Source organism: Odontesthes bonariensis, chromosome 16, assembly GCF_027942865.1.
Source record: "Odontesthes bonariensis isolate fOdoBon6 chromosome 16, fOdoBon6.hap1, whole genome shotgun sequence".
Taxonomy (NCBI): Eukaryota; Metazoa; Chordata; class Actinopteri; order Atheriniformes; family Atherinopsidae; genus Odontesthes; species Odontesthes bonariensis.
In genome coordinates, this window is record NC_134521.1 from 5,931,144 (window position 1) to 5,948,665 (window position 17,522).

Here is a 17,522-nt window from a genome sequence, read left to right on the forward strand (position 1 = left end):
TGCACGCCAGATGCGCCTACACGACTCCTCATTCATCAACTCACCTGTCATTTGCGATCATGGAAGACACAGTAAGTAGACTAGCCCGTAATGAAGTTCAATAGTCCAGATAAATAAGCGTGGGGACGAGCCTACCTTGTATCGCGCGTGCACAATCGGTGATTGACAGGCAGCAGAGCCCAGCTCGTAAACCTGATTGGTTACCTTTTACCGGTCCGGTCTGCAATTTTGTAAACAAACCTGCTGGCTTTGGAGGGACCTAGCGGGACATATAGGGGACCTAGAGAACTCTTTTTTTTTTGTATTGGGGTATTTAATGTACTACTTTCAGAATCCCCGGACAGTTCCAGGCATTATGCTTGAAAAAGAGTTGCAGACTGCAGCTTTAAATAGTCTCTGTACTCTGTACTTTTCCATCCAGGAATGGGAAGACAAAACAATTGGGAAAGCCGGGGAAAGCAAGGGCAGATTCACACACACACATTGTTTGGCTGATCCAGAGAATATGACGAAGCATGTTGAACCTACTGTAGCATTATGCACTGATAATGGATTAGGAGCACCACCTCCCGATTTGATTTTACATTTACTTTCGTCACAGTCCTGGGAGGAGAGACTGTCAAGGTTTATGAAATAAGAAGTCTCACTGAAATGAGTTCTGTTCTGAAGAGACAACCGGTGCTTAATAACTTGTCCGTGGCTGTGTTTCCGTGGTAACCAGCGGGGTGACGTCAATCACTTCTTCTTCTTCTTCTTTGAGCGGAGTGTATGAGTTCGGGCCGGTGCTGTCCAAGCTTAACCAAACACTCGCGGGTATCGGAACCAGACTTAGATAAAAAAAAGGGGAAGTCTAAAAATGGGAATTAATGGTTAAGGAGCAAACAAAAGAAGCTCCAAGAGGACGAGGGAGTGAAGACAAAAAGCTTAAGGATGTGGAGACAAAGGAGTGGTCAAGGATTGGAAGACCAGAGAGGTCCAAGAGTCACGAATTTGAAAAACAAGAGAGCGGACGAAATGGCGCGTCTGCCTTTTAACTCTTTCGGTGCCATTGACGTCTATAGACATCAATTTAAAAAAAAACGTTGACTGCCAAAGACGTCTATAGACGTCAATTGCGTTTTTTAACGGAGCGGGCTGGGGGACAATCTAGCGGAGTTCGTCACTAAATCTTAGGCTTGTAAACACTAAACAGAGAATATACTGGCAAAATTACCCGCAAGGTGGCAGCAGTGCCACTTTGCACAAAAAAAAAAGAAGCGTGTTTTCTCCGTTTTTTTGGTCAAACAGCTGTTTTTGGTGAAACCAACCTATGTTCTACTGTCTATTACTAAAGGACTGAAAATGGTAGAAAGAAACTTTTTTTTCCTGATGAAAGAAGAGAGTCTACTCTTTCGTTTGGTAATTTCGGTCTGTACATAGTCATAAGACACAGTTTTCTGTGGGTCTTGGAAAATCAGTCAAAATACTATAAAACACTTGGCAGTATGGCTCTCTCTTCACTGAAAATGGCTGGCAGCCAATGAGTTAAGCTTGGCGTGACGCTTCAACTTTCGACCAATCAGCGTTTAGCTGACCCTTAACCAAAAGGCTAAAAAGGGGGGTTGAACTGTAAGCTCAGAAAAAGGGGGAATTCTCTCTTCCAAACGTATTCAGCTAAGTTACACTGATTTAGACAATATAATGTTCATAACAGACAATAATGTTGCATGAGAACAGGCATAAACACAAATATGAGCATGAAACGGTCATCAACACAGAATACTTCACATTAGTACACTGAAAATTATATGACAATCTTTTGGGAATTCTTGTTAATGAAGGCAAATGCAACTTTTGGTTAATACCTGTAGAATTTAAACCAATGGATTAGGATAATAATGAAAACATTAAAACATACATGGTATTCTACTTGTCTGATTACTGGCTGATACAGTGATAAGTGTCCGTTATTCATGTCCTCTGGTTGGCACTGTGTACCCAGGCTCCGCCCTCGCAGTGACGCAAGTTCCCGAAAAAATGGGAACTCCACCCACTTTGTCGGGAAGCAATCAACTTTGAGCAGCGCCAACGGCCCAGGGTAGAGGCGTGTTCAAGGTAGTGACGTGGTTGAACTGCCACTCAACCCATGGATTGTACACGGAAGCGCTTCATTCAATATCAACATGGAGCAGCGTCAAGCTTTTGACACTGCTGTAGAGGCTGTAATGAAAGTGTTCGACGGGAGATTCTCGTTAAAAATCGAGCAAAGAACAGCCCTTGAATCATTTCTTGACAGGAAAGACGTTTTCGCCTTGCTCCCTACTTGCTTTGGTAAGAGTTTAATCTACCAGTTAGCCCCGCTGGTAGCTAAATCATACGTCAGAGGAAAGAGTGGTGTGATTGGCTTAAGCTTAGGCACAGCCTTTTCTGGCCACAACCAGTAGCAACCCGAGGGAGGCGGGTTGACCAGGCCATTTCGAATCGTATTCGTTATGGTCTTGGTCAGACCAGAATCTCGAAGAGATTTGAAAGTCTATGTTAATCAGGCTAGGCACTGTGGCTCCACGGGAGGATTTCTATAAAAATAATGTTTTTGTAACTTCTTGAATAATCTTTGTAGAAAAATGTGGAAAGTCTTAAAATGACCTGTGGACTCATCCAGTCCCGATTTTCACACTTTTAGTCCAAGAAAGCCGTAGCTTCTAGTGGATTTTCACTCTCTGGGAAATCGAACTGAAACATTCCTTTGGTTGAAACAAGGAAAAAGGAGTAGACCGCAGCTGGCTTTCTTATCAGGAGGTGTCAATGCATAATTTATTATGCATACATGGCATGGTGGTATCCTGTTGGGGGAGAAAGACTGAACAAAGGACCTTTTGGGGTTTTAAGGTCCCACACCTGGTTTCTTATCCTTTAAGTAATCCGTTAAGAGGTTTTCCTTGGGTCATAAAGTGAGATGTCTCTTAGTTGTCAAGAAGGGAGGATTTTCATGTAAACATCCTTCCCCCCCTCTCTGAGCACGCTACACTACTCATGTCCAATCATACTCGGTCGAGTGTGAGTCCAACCTATGAGGCTATAAATGCAAATGATACCCGGAAATCGAGGCTCAGTCTGACGGATTTCCTGCGGGAGCTCTGTTCCACTGAGCCCAGCGCTGATATGCTTTGACATGTGACTACCAATAAACACTTTATTTAACTTGAGATTCCTCCGGCTTGTTCTTGAGCTGCCATTGAAAGAATCGATCTAACAATAGGATTAAAGAGTATGTCTGTTCAAATTTCAGAGTAAACGCTATTGTCTTACATTTTTTTTTACAAGGACAAGGTAGTGAAGCCAGTAAATCGTCATACTTAGAATTAGCTTCATAATATAATTATCCAAATTTAAAACTATCTCCTCTGACACTGGGTAAGAAGTGGAGTACACGTTGGACTCATCATCAATCACCACAAAGCTAAACCACAGGCACAGACAAAGATGCACACTCACAATTATAAACATCAATTATGCCCATCAATCTGGGAAGGGCTACGAAGCAATTTCTAAACTATTCCAGTCCATCATTCTACAATGAGAAAGATAATTCACAAGTGGAAAAACACACAAAACGGTTGACAATCTTCCCAAAAAAAAAAAAAAAAATAACAAAAGATATATCTCAGACTTTACAGGCTTCAGTTAGATTTGACAGTTTATTACAGTACATTTAGAAAAAGACTGAACAAGAATGTCTGATTTTTGGTCTCATTTTTGGACAGTCGGGACCAAAGTGGGGATGTTGTGCTATAATTCACAGTGTCAAATGTGCAGAAAATTAAACACAGCTCAAACGGCTCATACCAATTGTCAAGCATGGTGGGGGAGGAGTGATGCTTTGGGCTTGTTTTGCAGCTGTATTGACTGGACAACTTGCAGTTATTGAGTCAACCATGAGCTTCTCAGGTTAATACTGCTTAAGGTGGATCTGCAAGCTATTGAATGTTGGAATGTTTTTTTTGCACACACTGTTTCAACCTTTTGGTGTCAGTTTTTGTTATATAAATAATGACACAGTATAACGTGTCTGGTCAGTGTCTGCAACCAACAGCGACAATACCAACTTAGATGAGTACTTATGTGCACCTTAACCCTCTTTTACCCTACCTCCCAGACATTTATCATACAGGTTGATCCCACACACCCATCCCACAAACTCTTTACCCTCCTGCCATCTGGCAAGAGGTACCAAAGTATTCGAGCCCTCACTAAAAGACTTTGTAACAGTTTCTTCCCCCAAGCCATCAGACTCTTAAACACTCAGTAGGTCTACATGATGAGATTAATTCGATTATAGCTATAGTTGGGTTATGCTCCATATTTGAGCAAGGGTAATTATCTTTGGATATATGGTGGTGAATGAATTGAATCATAGGCACAAAGCGTGTCATACCCGGTACAATAGGTGGCGCTGCACCCATTTCAACTATTGCTAATAGAGCCACTTCCGGTTGATCTCTTCACCACCAACAACAACAACAAAATCAGGCATTCGAGAAAGATGGCAAATGAAGGGCAAGATGAAGCTACGTCCCCCAACATTTCGTTTGTGATGAGCTGGTTGTTGCACAAACGCGATGCCCAACGGAGCATTCTCCTTCGCGTTGTTTGTTTCTTTCCGACGGCGGTGAAAACAACAGTAATATCGTCTCCTTTGACTTCCGGTTCACGACCCCTGGAAAAAATCTCGAGCATGCGCAGAACGCCAAGTGTGATTCACCACGTGCTTCACCCGTCTACAAGCACGTTTAGTGTGACTTTCAACCGAGTTATCTTGGGGTCTTAATCCGATCGAGAGTAATCCGATCCGATCCAATTTCTTGTCAGATTAAGGACATGAACTTAATAACTCAGTCTTATTGTAATTTAGCCCTTGGTCCGATTTTTACAGTGCCATGTAACCCTACTGACTCAGAGACTGGACTGAAAACAAACCCACCCTCAAGAGCGCACTACATCACCCACCTATCTTCTGGAATAGAAGAATATTCAGTGTTTTTCTCAAATGTTTTGCACATAAATCTTCACTTGTCACTTTATACTCCTTTAAACTGTATACTTTGTTAGTGCTGCACTGTCTGTCTGACCCATTGTCATCATTGCATTTATGTTTATGCACACGTGCGGTTTAAGTTGTCCTGTCTTTCTATGCATGCGGCACTCTCTGTAACTCTGTTCCAGTGTTGTATGCAACACTCTTATTAAGAGTTAATCTTCTTGAAAATCTGCTTGACACTTTTTTGTCTTTTAATAGCAATCAGATCGATAACAGAGGAATCCGAGGGTTAAATAAGACAAAGACACTCTGAATTTGAGTGTCATTTCTCATCACACAGAGTTTTACTGAGTTTGTCCTTATTCATTTCTTGTTACAGAAACATATCCCACAATCCACTTCTTCACATTTACCCAAGCCACTTCAACCACTTGACACATCTTCAGTCTCTGTAAGTACACACAATCTTACATTTGTTTTTCCAGAAGAACTTTACTGACATAATGTAGTCCTTAGTCCCTAAACCCAAAACTGTCTACATGACTAACTCTAATCCTAACCTAAAATTTTTTTCTAAATTCTAAATTTAGCCTTAGAACCTAATCTTAATCTACAAGTCACCTCAGTATGATGCCAATGCATGCAGACGCAAACACCAGCAGATTGTTTGCTGCAGTCTGTACAACGATGACATATATTGTTTTCAATACAGGGCTCTGGAAGGGATTGAGATCCCAAATATCCAGACAAAGATGTTCCTTCCAATGATGAACCTCTCCTACATGTACGTGTGTTTGTACTGTTATGCGGTGATGAACGATCTCAGCAGAATGAGCAGTCATTGTTTTTACAACCTCTGTATGTCCTTGTCTAACTTGTTTTCCACTGTTTCCTCTGCTACTACCTTTTTATGTTGATGTGCTTCATGGTCTCTGCCAGCTACTTTAAGACGTTCCAGTACTGCTCATATGCACCTCATGTCAGGTCCTGCAAGCCCAACACAGATGGCATCTCTTCATTTGAAGACCTACTTGCTAACATAGTGCTGCGGGTGTCTGTCTGGGTCATGGCGTTTATTACTTGCTTTGGTAATCTCTTAGTCATCGGCATGAGATCACTGATTCGTGCAGAGAACAACCTGCATGCTGCCTGCATCAAAGTCCTCTGCTGTGAGTAACCACACAACACTACACATCACAGACTTTGATCAAATCAAATCATATAAATACTGTGTACATCTGGTCCTTATCAGGTCTTTAAGCATCACTAGAAAATTTGCAAATATTAGTTCAATGCTTCTCCCAGCAGCTGCGGGATGCAACGCCACTCTCGTAAAAACAAACCTCCATTTTAGCCCTCACAGGCACAGCTATTAATAGGCGTGAATTTGTTGTCATGCTGAAGAGACTGGCAAAGACATCTTCAGAGGCCACCGAAGCTTTAAAGGGACAATGTATTGTAATGTTATAGGGCATTAATCAGAAATTAATCATATGTATGATGAACAAACATGCTCTCTTAGAGGCAAGACAAAAAAAAAGATTGAGTTCTACGTGGGAAACGTAATTGTGGCCATTATACAGTGCCACGCAATGCAAGACAGCAGAGAGCATTTTGAAAAGGCTGCAAAATTCCAAAAATTTGATGTGAAATTTTCAAAAAGCGAACAAACATTTTTACACGAGACTAACCTATTTCCATGTTAGTCTCAAACACAACTGAGGTGTCAAGCTGAGGCTTCACTTTTGAGACGGCGACGATAACTCTAAGGTAATAACCTTCGTTTCAATTTCTGATAAGTAACATGACATGGATGAACAGGCCGCTGTTATAATGTTGTGCATTTTCCGTTAGTCGTGATACAGAGCACTAAAGTAAATGTCTGGATTATATAAACATTATTTGTTTGTTTTATAATAGGAAGCAACCACATCTTCAATCCCCTTTGAATTACAACCTAAAAAGGACCGTGATAACACAAAAGCAACTTCACCAACAGAGCCAAGCAATGCAAACACAACCGACAGAAAGAGCTGATTAGTTATTACTAACCAATAGTAACAATGAAGCGAACTCTGCACCCATATGCCATCCGTTTTTCTTCTCTGAGCTCTCTCCGGGAGTGAAATCCAATCTGATGCTTTTTCTTCTATCCTCAGTCTATACTTCATCTCTTCTCTTTCACTTCCTTTCATGGCAATGTCTTGGGTCTCTATGTTGCATCTGCCACAGAGTTTTTTTCTTGTGAAACTTTCTTTGAAATGGTGAAAATATGTATTATTAAAATACAACAAAAGTGTGTTGTTGTATTGGGCTGGAAACCACAGTTACTAACAGCGGTACCTCTGCCTCCACGTGTTTTAAGGTTCACAGACTTCTCAGGTGTTGCTTTAGAATTAGTTATAAAATAAACTTGGATAAACAACATACGACATACCGGTATTAAACCATGCCATTAATTACCTTACAAAAACAATATGCAGAATCAGTGTGTGAAACACAAAGTTAGCACAAGTTTCTTGTGTTTACCTTGAATAAGAGTAGTGTTTGAGGACATTTAGTCATAGCTCTCCAAGCAGTGGTCCCACAGGTCAACATTCAATATAATTTGTCAGGCAGGAAGCCGGAAAGCTCATAGTTTGCAGTAAAAAGAGGCCAGTGGATTTCAGGCATGATACTACACTGGTAACTGTCTGTAATAATGCATTTAAATAAATTCAACATGCATAAGAAATACCAGTAGAAAAGCAGACTTCATGAGGGTGCTTCAAAAGTTTTACGTATACTCCATTTCTTTAAAGTCAAAACTGAGATTGTGAGCTTCGTCAGTAATTATTATACAATTTTATCCTACATTTGAACCTGTAATGAGACACCATCTACCAAGAAGTCTGTACACATTGCCAGTTATTGTATTTATAGGGGAAAACCTGTAAGAAAGTGCTGGAGCAAGACAACCCCTTATGATAAACATTGTTCTACTTTAATTATGCCTGTCTCAAAAATTCCTCTTTGACGTATTTTATACATATTGATATATCTCAATCATGCTTGGTGTACACAATAATGTCTTATTTGATTTTTTTATTGTTCACATGATGGTACTGAGCTCGTGTCATATAATTGTAGTTTCCAGCACCAAAACTGAATAAACAGAAAGACAGATGCTGAACACTGTGGAACACAAGGTTGAAATAATGAAGTGCTAATGGTTCCCACTCCCCAACTGGGGTGTGGGAACATTTTGTCTTAAAGCCATCTGAGAGAGGAGAGTCCATTAATACAAATAAACCAATGACTCTTTGTACCTTAGTGCCAAAGTTTAGGATTTAAGTGCAGTTTTTTGCTAACAGAGTCCAGGGGAGCTCATTTAAATGATAATTTGAACTGTGTGGTTTTGTTTATTTATTTTGTTTGTCAAAAATATTTAGATTTTTTTTTTCTTTTTTCCACGGTCCATTTCCAATGTCTGAGTATTATCAAGAATTATAAGTTTGTTGCTCAATGAAAGAGTCTATTGAAAAGATTATTGTTTCCAAAGTGAAGAATTGAACAAAACATTTACAGTAAACTGCTCAAGTCTATCGCAAAGACCCCAAGTAAGTTTAATTTCAATTAATTTGGTAAAGATTAAAGACATTGTTTTCAAAGTGGAGCTTTAAAAATCATTAGTTGTATTATTAAAATTGCATTTTACAGTAAGTTATTCAGAAAATAAAGTCATATCTTGGTGGGTTATTACACATATTACAGAAGGTTTTCTGTATCAAAGTGCTTAAACAAGACATTTTTAACTTTGTGGAAATCAGTTCTGGGAGGCTTCTCCGAATTATTCCAGAAATGTGTTTTTGACTGCCTTTTAAGTCAATCTTTTCTTTTCTTTATTTGTGTTCTGACTCAGTTTTGTATTTTTGCTTTTTGTGTCTGTGCTGCAGTAATATCGCCCTGTCACTCACCCTCTCTGTGCCAGTCAGCCTACTTTTCTTTCTTTGTAATTTGCACATAACTTCAGGCTTCCTCCTGTTTGCCTAAACTTTTTTAATCTTTTTCAACGTTATTGTGGCTTTAACCCCTACAGAAAGAATAAGCTGATATTATACATCTGATAATGCAGACTTTGAGTACGACCGGAAAACTAAAAAAAAAATGCCCAAGCAATAAAAACAAAAGGATCTTGGCACATTATGGTAACATTAGCATAATAAGAATTTATTTTCTCACCCACCCAGCGACCTGCCTCCATACGCTATCATTTAAACCTACATGCAGGTGATTACTTCTAACTTAAAGGTAGATATTATAATGTATTGTTTTGGGTATTTTAATGAGACATTTCTGCTTTTCTGCAGCTGGCTGATGGACTCATTCAGCAAACTCACATTCAGTAGTTCTATGTAAATGGGACCTTCTGTGTCTTATCGTCCAGGTGCAGACTGCCTCATGGGAGTTTACCTGTTTTTCGTCGGAGTTGTTGATGTAAAGTTCCGCGGACAGTACAATCGTAATGCCCTGTTGTGGATGGAGAGCGTGGAGTGTCGCACCATTGGATTCCTAGCCATGCTTTCTACAGAGGTAACTTAATAAACTGAATGCACACCCCATTTACAATTATATGAACAAATATGCCTGCAGATGTAAAATGTAAAATGTGTGTGTGTGTAAACATTCAGGGTTATTTAAAGTATAGTATGGCTTTTGCTTGTTTCAGCGCCTCATTGAGTCCGATTGATTGATCTTTTCAATGTGACAAGCACAATCATTTCTTTCGTTTCAGCCTTTATACATTTTAACACTTGAGACCAACACACACACGTGCATACATACACACTGACGTTGAAAGCTCAAGGTGCTATAGGGCAGGTACTTCAAAGTCCTCAAAAAACGGTAATCTGTAAACCTTCTCAAACAAAAAGGTGCAGTGATTTGGCAAAAACCAAAGAAAATCAAGCGGCATATGTAAAAAAGTGAGGTATTGACCAACAAAATTCATGCCTGGCACCCGAACTAAGAGGTGAAACAAGGACAGGAAGCTCAGCAGATAAGAATGCACCACGGAAGCATGCTTTGCTAAATGAAACTGGTAGTGCAACTAACCGACATTTAAAAAAAAAAACAAAAAAAAAAAACACAAATCGAGCTGACTAGGATTCAGAGCACAGAAATAAGGCAAATACTAAATAAACACAAAACAAGAGCATTCCAACGAAACCACAAGATCTTAGCAAAACATGAACCATGCAGAACCTATAAACCACAAGGCTGGTGTTTGTTGGGTGAGTCAACAATACATCTAAAAAACATTGATCATAAGTGGTATCCCACTTTTTTTATTAATTCATTTAGTTTTATTTATTGATATGCAGATTCAAGGATGGTGGCCACACTCGGTCTTATTATCAGTTTCAAGATAATCAAGAAAGCAAGACCATGAGATTTTATTATAAGGAAAGACTGCACTCATTTATTGGTTTCCTGCAGGTGTCTGTCCTCCTGCTGACCTACTTGACTCTTGAAAAATTCCTGGTCATTGTATTCCCCTTCAGCAATCTGCGCCCAGGCAAACTTCAGACAGGGGTGAGTCTTCTCATCTCACCGAAAAGTGAAATGAATATCTCAATTTGAGTGTGTGTGCGTGAGTGTGTGTGAGTGTGTACTCTTTGCTATTTATCAAGAGTCATTCATCTGCTCTACTTCAAACAGGCAAGATGCTAATGCTAATGAATATCACCAAATGCAATATGATTCATTTCCTGGTTGCTTATGTCAAAGCAAACAATTAAAACAATTTAAAAATAATTAGTCTTTATATATATATATATAATTAAATAAATCATTTGGAAATATAGCAATAAAAAAATTAATGCAATAAATAATGTGAAATAAATTTCTACTTCATTTCCCAACAGTATTCATTTAATTTTTTGTTAATATTCCTATTCATTTACTTCTCCGTGATAAATATCCAATATCATCAAAAGATTCCAATGATCTGAAAACTCTCTGTGCACAAGGGACATGGCTAAAAATCAATATCAGATGCCTGTGATGCCCTTGTGAACAGACATGATTCTGTTATGGAAATTACTGCCTGAAATAATGGTCTGGGAGCACAGCTCACCGTGCCATCCACAAATGCTGGTTAAGCTCTGTCATGCAAAGAAGAGGCCATATGTGAACATGATCCAGAAACACTGTTGTCTCCACCGTGCAAAAGATCATTTTAATGGACTGAGGCAATGTGGAAAACTGTGGTTAGACAAATTTAAATTTGAAATTCTTCTTTGAAATCATGGACAGCGTGTCCTCTGGACTAAAGAGCAGAAGGACTATTCAGCTTGTTATCAGCCTCCGTTTCAAAAGGCTGCATCACTGATGGTACGAGAGGCCATTAGGACGTGTGGAATTGGAAAATTGCACCTCTGATAAGGCGTCATCACTGCTGTAAGACATATACAGGTTTTAGAGCCACTTTTGCTCCCGTCCAGACCACATCTTTTTCAGAGAAGACAACACTAAACCCCAATATGCTTCTGGTACAACGGCATGGCTTCATAGTAGAATACTCCAGGTCCTGGACTGGCTTGCCTGCAGTCCGGACTTTTCATCGATTGAAAACATTTGATGCGTCATGAAACGCAAAAAAAATACAACCAAGAAGTCTCAGGACTGTTGAGCAGCAGAGTCCTATATCAGACAAGAATGGGACGTGATTTCTCTTTTGAAAGTCCAGCAGCTGGTCTTTTCCTTTCCCAGACATTTACAGGCCGTTGTTAAATGAAGAGAGAATGCTACACAGTGGTAAACATGATACTGTCTCAGCCTTTTTGAGACATGTTGCTGCCATCAAATTAAAAATGAGCTAAATCTGTCACGAAACAATAAAATGTCTCACTTCAAACATTTGACATATTCTCTATCATAAATAAGATATTGGTTTATGAGATCCATAAATTATTGTTTCATTGACATTCAACACAGTGTCCCAACTTTTTTGGAACTGGTGTCATTAAAAGAACACGTCTGTGTGTAAGCTCTGCCACCTGCTGCTTGTTTTCTCCAGACAGAGATAGGGTCTGAAATGTCAGTCAACAGAAAATCACCAGACTGATGATGTTTTGAATCTGCTTTAGTTGATCAAATGTCAATGAGAATGTGGAAATCCGGTAAGTCATGAATGTTCTCAATCATTTTTCACGATGGCGTTTGAAAAACTCTGTATCAGAAAACTTTTGTTGTTCTACTGCAAGGTGGTCGTGTCCTCTATCTGGCTGATGGGATTCATTATTGCTGCTGTGCCGCTTATGAATGAGGAGGTCTTCGGGAACTACTATGGACGTAATGGGGTCTGCTTTCCCCTGCACTCAGACATGCAAGAAAAACCTACTGCCAGAAGATATTCCACAGGGATTTTTCTGGGTAAATTGAAAAAAAAAAAAAATGTTTTTGGGTGCTTTGTATTTCATCGGGTAAAAAAAGAATCTATGTAGTCCTGCAGGCTTTCTATGTAATCACCTCAGAATATGCAGCAAATCAAAATTTTTTCGTTATTTAAGTTCCAATATTAGTCTGAACTCAAGTGTCTTTGTTTCAATAACAATGAAGAACTTTTCATGTTCGACTCGGCTTATATGCACTCTGAAAACACAGTGATTCGCCTGGGCTCTTATTGCTCACTGTTCTCTCTGAGCTCCGCTGTGACAGTTGGACAATAGCGAATTGATATTCCGTCTTAAAGGGTGCCAGCATTTCAGCCATTGAGGCTAGGCTGTCAATAAAGAGAGACATTTTAGTTAGTTCATGTTTAGTGTTGTTTTAACACCCACTAACTTTTGGCTTTTGTCCTCAGTATAGAAGGGTACAATCTGCATTTAGATCAAGGCCAAATGACTCTGCAGTAGTCATGGATATTTACTGGCTTCAGCCCTGATTGGCAGTGGTGGAAACATGACACCCAGGTGGAGAAGCAATTTTTTGCCAAACATGCTCTGCTCCAACTGTAAGAGCAGCTACTTAGTAAGTTTTAAAAAGACACATTTACTGACTAACGCTAGGAGCCCTAGCCTGCAGATAAAGATACAAGATCTATCCGTTTTACCAGCGTGGATGGGAACAATCTACTCGTGATCAGTCCAGTTGTATAGATCTGGCTTCTAGAGTCCAGTTAAAAGTAATAGCCTGCATACTTTCTTTTCAAGTTGAGGTTGAAAAGTTAAGGTTCTACATTAAAAACCTTTTAGAAAATGAATCAAACAAAAGCTGTGCTGTTATGTGTTCAACCTTTGATTCCCAATCAACTTTTTGCTCAGGTTAAGGGTTCAGTGAGTTGGACTAAACCACCACACTGTATACACAGTCATCAAAAGTAGCTCCATCTCAATTTACAGGGACATTAAAGTGAGGATTACTCATTGATTCTTCTGTATCATTAATCTAACAATATAAAATACACTGATGAGCCACGATACTAAAACCACAGACAAAAATAGTCACTGGAGTGTATAACTTTGATGATCTTGTTCCAATGCAAAGCTCTGACATGAGGAACAAGACCAAAAGGCTCCCAAAATTTACTGTGAATTAGTATCCCCGGGACGTGACAGAAGAGGCCCATTTTTCTGCACAGCTATTACTATTCACTATTCATACGTAAAAATGTCTTTATGCTTTATGCTGTGTGAATAGCTTGTGCATTCCTTTAGGTCTTAACCTGGTGGCATTCCTGGTGATCGTCTTCTCCTACTCCAGCATGTTCTACTCCATCTATAAAACTGGCATCAATGCGACAGACCTAAGGAGCAGACTGCACAGAGATGTGGCTGTGGCCAACAGGTTTTTCTTCATAGTGTTCTCTGATGCCCTCTGCTGGATTCCCATATTTTTAGTCAAAATTCTCTCACTGTTGGAGGTGGAGATACCCGGTAAAAAATTAAACAGCACCTTCTGAGACAGTTCATGACATTAAATTGAGCAATTTAAACTTACATAATTTTGAAAATGGTCGATTTACTGTTCATAGAAACTTCTGCTTATATAGCATCATTAAAAAAAATACATGTAAATCGAGCTTTAAATGGCCAATTGACTGGTTTCCGCTTGCCCTTTTTAGGTACAATTTCAAGCTGGGTTGTCATCTTTATCCTTCCAATCAACAGTGCCTTGAACCCCATCCTGTACACATTGACCACAAGCTTCTTCAGAGAGCAGGTGGAAGTTTTACTCTGTCAGTGGCAGAGAAGACATACCCTGAAGAAAGACCGCAAAAGCCTCACCTCCTCCACGATCTTCATGGAGACGCCACGGGCCCCTTGCTGCCAGCCACCTGCCTACCTGCAGCAGGCTTCAATGATCAGCGCCGATCCTCGTTACGCCTGAAGGAGCATTCTAGAGACCGTGCCATTTTGTACACTGCGGGTGATGGGCCTATTCCTTGCCACATTTTTAGGCTCCCACATGACAACAGCACTGTTTAAAGGGGACAAGCCTCATTGTCCAAAATTAACAAAACTCATTGTTCTGTTTCATCATGCTCTGATATTTAAAAATTTTGCTTTTCTCTCCATTTATAAGCTAAGGTAGCACCTTGGGGTCAGGAGCCTCACTCAAAGTCACCTCAACGTGTGGACATGAGAAGCCAAGGCTTTAAACACCAACCCAACATCTCGTGGATGAGTGTCTGTGTCATTTGATCTGCAGCTGCCTCCATATATACATGCACACGTGGCCGTACACTTGATATTATTCAGAATGAATTTGAGATAACATTGTAAACTCTGAGGGTGATCATATGGGACTTCAAATGTCTTCAATAAAACAAGAAAAATGCTTAATGGTTATGTTATTGAATACATATTGTAATGCCCTTATAGACGTCAGCTGGTACTTAAGAGACTCCCGGTTGAGTTCAAAGAGTCGGGAGACAAGTATCCAAATATCTGTTTTAACTCACGGCTACAGACACTGTTTCCTGTGGAGAGACCGAACAACTGCGCTCATAAAAGCTCATTACGCAGCGAGAAATGGGTTCAAGGACAAATGGTTTCTACTGCAGAAGAAAAAAAACAGAGACAAGACTTGGATTGTCTAAAATGTAGCACTGAAACTTTGTTTATGGAATTCATTTGCTGGCACGATGTACATAAAAATGCAAATCAGCCTTTTGATTTTGTTTTTATACACTGTGCAGCAAAATCCAGCTTCTGCTTGTTTTTTTTTTAACTTTGTCTACCAATTAAAATACAAATTGAGCGTGATTTTTAAAACCAATGTAGTTTTTGTATCCATGACATCATTTGATAATGTAATTAAAAGAAGGTATATATTTATCATGCATTATGGCAAACTAAAGAACCCAAGGTATTTATTAGCTACACTCTTTTTTCTTAAAATGTGTCTCTGTCTCTGCTTTTGTTGTCATCCTCTTGTTCTGTAATTTCTCCTTCATCAGTTTATTGGGTTTACAGACCTTATTAGCATTCTTGATTAGAGTTCCCTTTGCACTGAAATGTGAAAGGAGGCTGCAGAGGACAGAGTGCTGATGGGTGTGGCCTTGCAAAGATATTCTTTTAAGTGGCAGAAATTGAATGTTGTGCAGCATTTTTCATTGTTCTTTGCATGTTGATGCCCATTTTTGCCATATTTGTCTTGTTCTGTTACCAATATAATCTGACTTTTTGTCACATTTTGTATATGTCGTCTGCATGTACAGTGTCTGCTCTGACTTGTTTTAAGCTTTAACAGTATGCTGCAGCATCTGCATGCCATTCACTCAGGCTTAATTTGATGAGAACATATTTTTATGTGAACAACTTGGTCTGGATCAAAATGTTTGGTTAAATGATGATATATTTAGATTAATGCACTTATTGACAGATGGGGACCCGACTGCTTGGACTGTTCTGGTTTTGTTTTATATTTGGATTATTCTGAATTCTTTTTTTCCTTTCAACAGCTGCATCAACTCAATGACAATCATAAAAAAATCTAATAGAGGAAAACTAACAGAGGAAGAGTAGAAGAATGGAAGTAAAGCTATACAGTTGAATAAAAGGGTGCTTTAATTCTCTTTCATCATGGTTTTCCACAATAATGAAATAGGAAGACACGTCCTGTCATGTTGTATTCATGTGTATATATTTATTTCTATTACATAAAATTTGGTACAAAAAGCTATGTTGTTAGTGTATTTTCTGTATGTGCTGCTTTTTTTTTTATTGATTCAACTTGGTGAAATTTGTGTTTACTGGTTGTATTATGTTTTGACTGAAATAATAATAATAATAAAAAACACAAGAATAAACAAGACTTACATTTAAAGATTTTGCCATTCTGTGCAAAAACTGAACTACACTCACCTGTAAAGATGTGAGTGTGTCATGGATAACACTGACTAATGAGACAACATTTTGTTCGCAGATTTAAATTATGTGAACACGGCAGAGAGCTTAAGCTCCTACAAACTTTTTCTTAAATCCATTAAAAAGCTGAAGTATGAAAACAAACTGCAAGCTGAGTGAGAAAGTAGTCTCTGAAGAGGTAATCATTTTAATCAAGGTAAAACTTTACCTTTAACTTTACTGCATTAACTGTTAACTATTAAATCTAAAATGTGCAGTCATTTGTTAAACGGCTGTGAAAGCAAGCAAAGCTTCCATTACTTAAAGCTGCAGTCTGCAACTCTTTTTCAAGCATAATGCCTGGAACTGTCCGGGGATTCTGAAAGTAGTACATTAAATACCCCAATACAAAAAAAAAAATGAGTTCTCTAGGTCCCCTATATGTCCCGCTAGGTCCCTCCAAAGCCAGCAGGTTTGTTTACAAAATTGCAGACCGGACCGGTAAAAGGTAACCAATCAGGTTACGAGCTGGGCTCTGCTGCCTGTCAATCACCGATTGTGCACGCGCGATACAAGGTAGGCTCGTCCCCACGCTTATTTATCTGGACTATTGAACTTCATTACGGGCTAGTCTACTTACTGTGTCTTCCATGATCGCAAATGACAGGTGAGTTGATGAATGAGGAGTCGTGTACGCGCATCTGGCGTGCACGTAGACGTGCACGAGTTCTCATGTGTTTTGAAGGGGCGGGACAGGAAGTTGAATAACTTTTTATTTTTCGGTTAAAAAATAAGCATTTCTTGCATTTTGCGACTACGGAGGTCACCGTTTTCAACTTCAAGCGTTCTGATAGATCATGTAAACTCTTAAAATGCCAAAAATTAGGACTCACGAAGAAGGGTACGCACGCAGGGGGAAGGAGAGCAGATTGCAGTTTGATAGACATATCAGAATCCAATCATCGTTAACGGTGTGTTCAGTTTGATTGGATAGTGTTTTTCCTGGATTGTTCGCTCTAGAGGCCACTAAAACTTTTCATTTTTGTGTCAAAACTTTTAATTAATTGGTTGCAATGGGGGTGTGAAGAGTATTTCAAGCAATATGTAAAAAAATGCTCCAGAAAAAGATCCCCTACCCCGCCTTTAAAGGCTATGTGTCAGAAATAAATGAA

The 17,522-nt window shown here is 39.3% G+C and overlaps 1 protein-coding gene across 4 annotated transcripts in view; it reads left to right on the forward strand.

Moving 5' to 3' along the window:
* Positions 1-16,184, forward strand: part of rxfp2a (relaxin family peptide receptor 2a) — a 75,619-nt gene extending 59,435 nt beyond the window's left edge. Inside the window, exons 13-21 of one of the 4 annotated variants that reach the window (XM_075487500.1) lie at positions 5,397-5,468; positions 5,730-5,801; positions 5,957-6,186; positions 9,444-9,589; positions 10,496-10,591; positions 12,265-12,433; positions 13,717-13,846; positions 14,124-14,428; positions 14,585-16,184. In XM_075487500.1, coding sequence (XP_075343615.1) covers positions 5,397-5,468; positions 5,730-5,801; positions 5,957-6,186; positions 9,444-9,589; positions 10,496-10,591; positions 12,265-12,433; positions 13,717-13,846; positions 14,124-14,428; positions 14,585-14,703 — 1,339 coding nt within the window. In that variant the 3' untranslated portion in view covers positions 14,704-16,184. Of the gene's footprint in view, positions 1-5,396; positions 5,469-5,729; positions 5,802-5,956; positions 6,187-9,443; positions 9,590-10,495; positions 10,592-12,264; positions 12,434-13,716; positions 13,936-14,123; positions 14,475-14,584 lie in introns of those variants that run through there. The other 3 variants (XM_075487501.1, XM_075487503.1, XM_075487502.1) reach the window with 3 other exon arrangements.
* Positions 16,185-17,522: the final 1,338 nt, after the last annotated feature.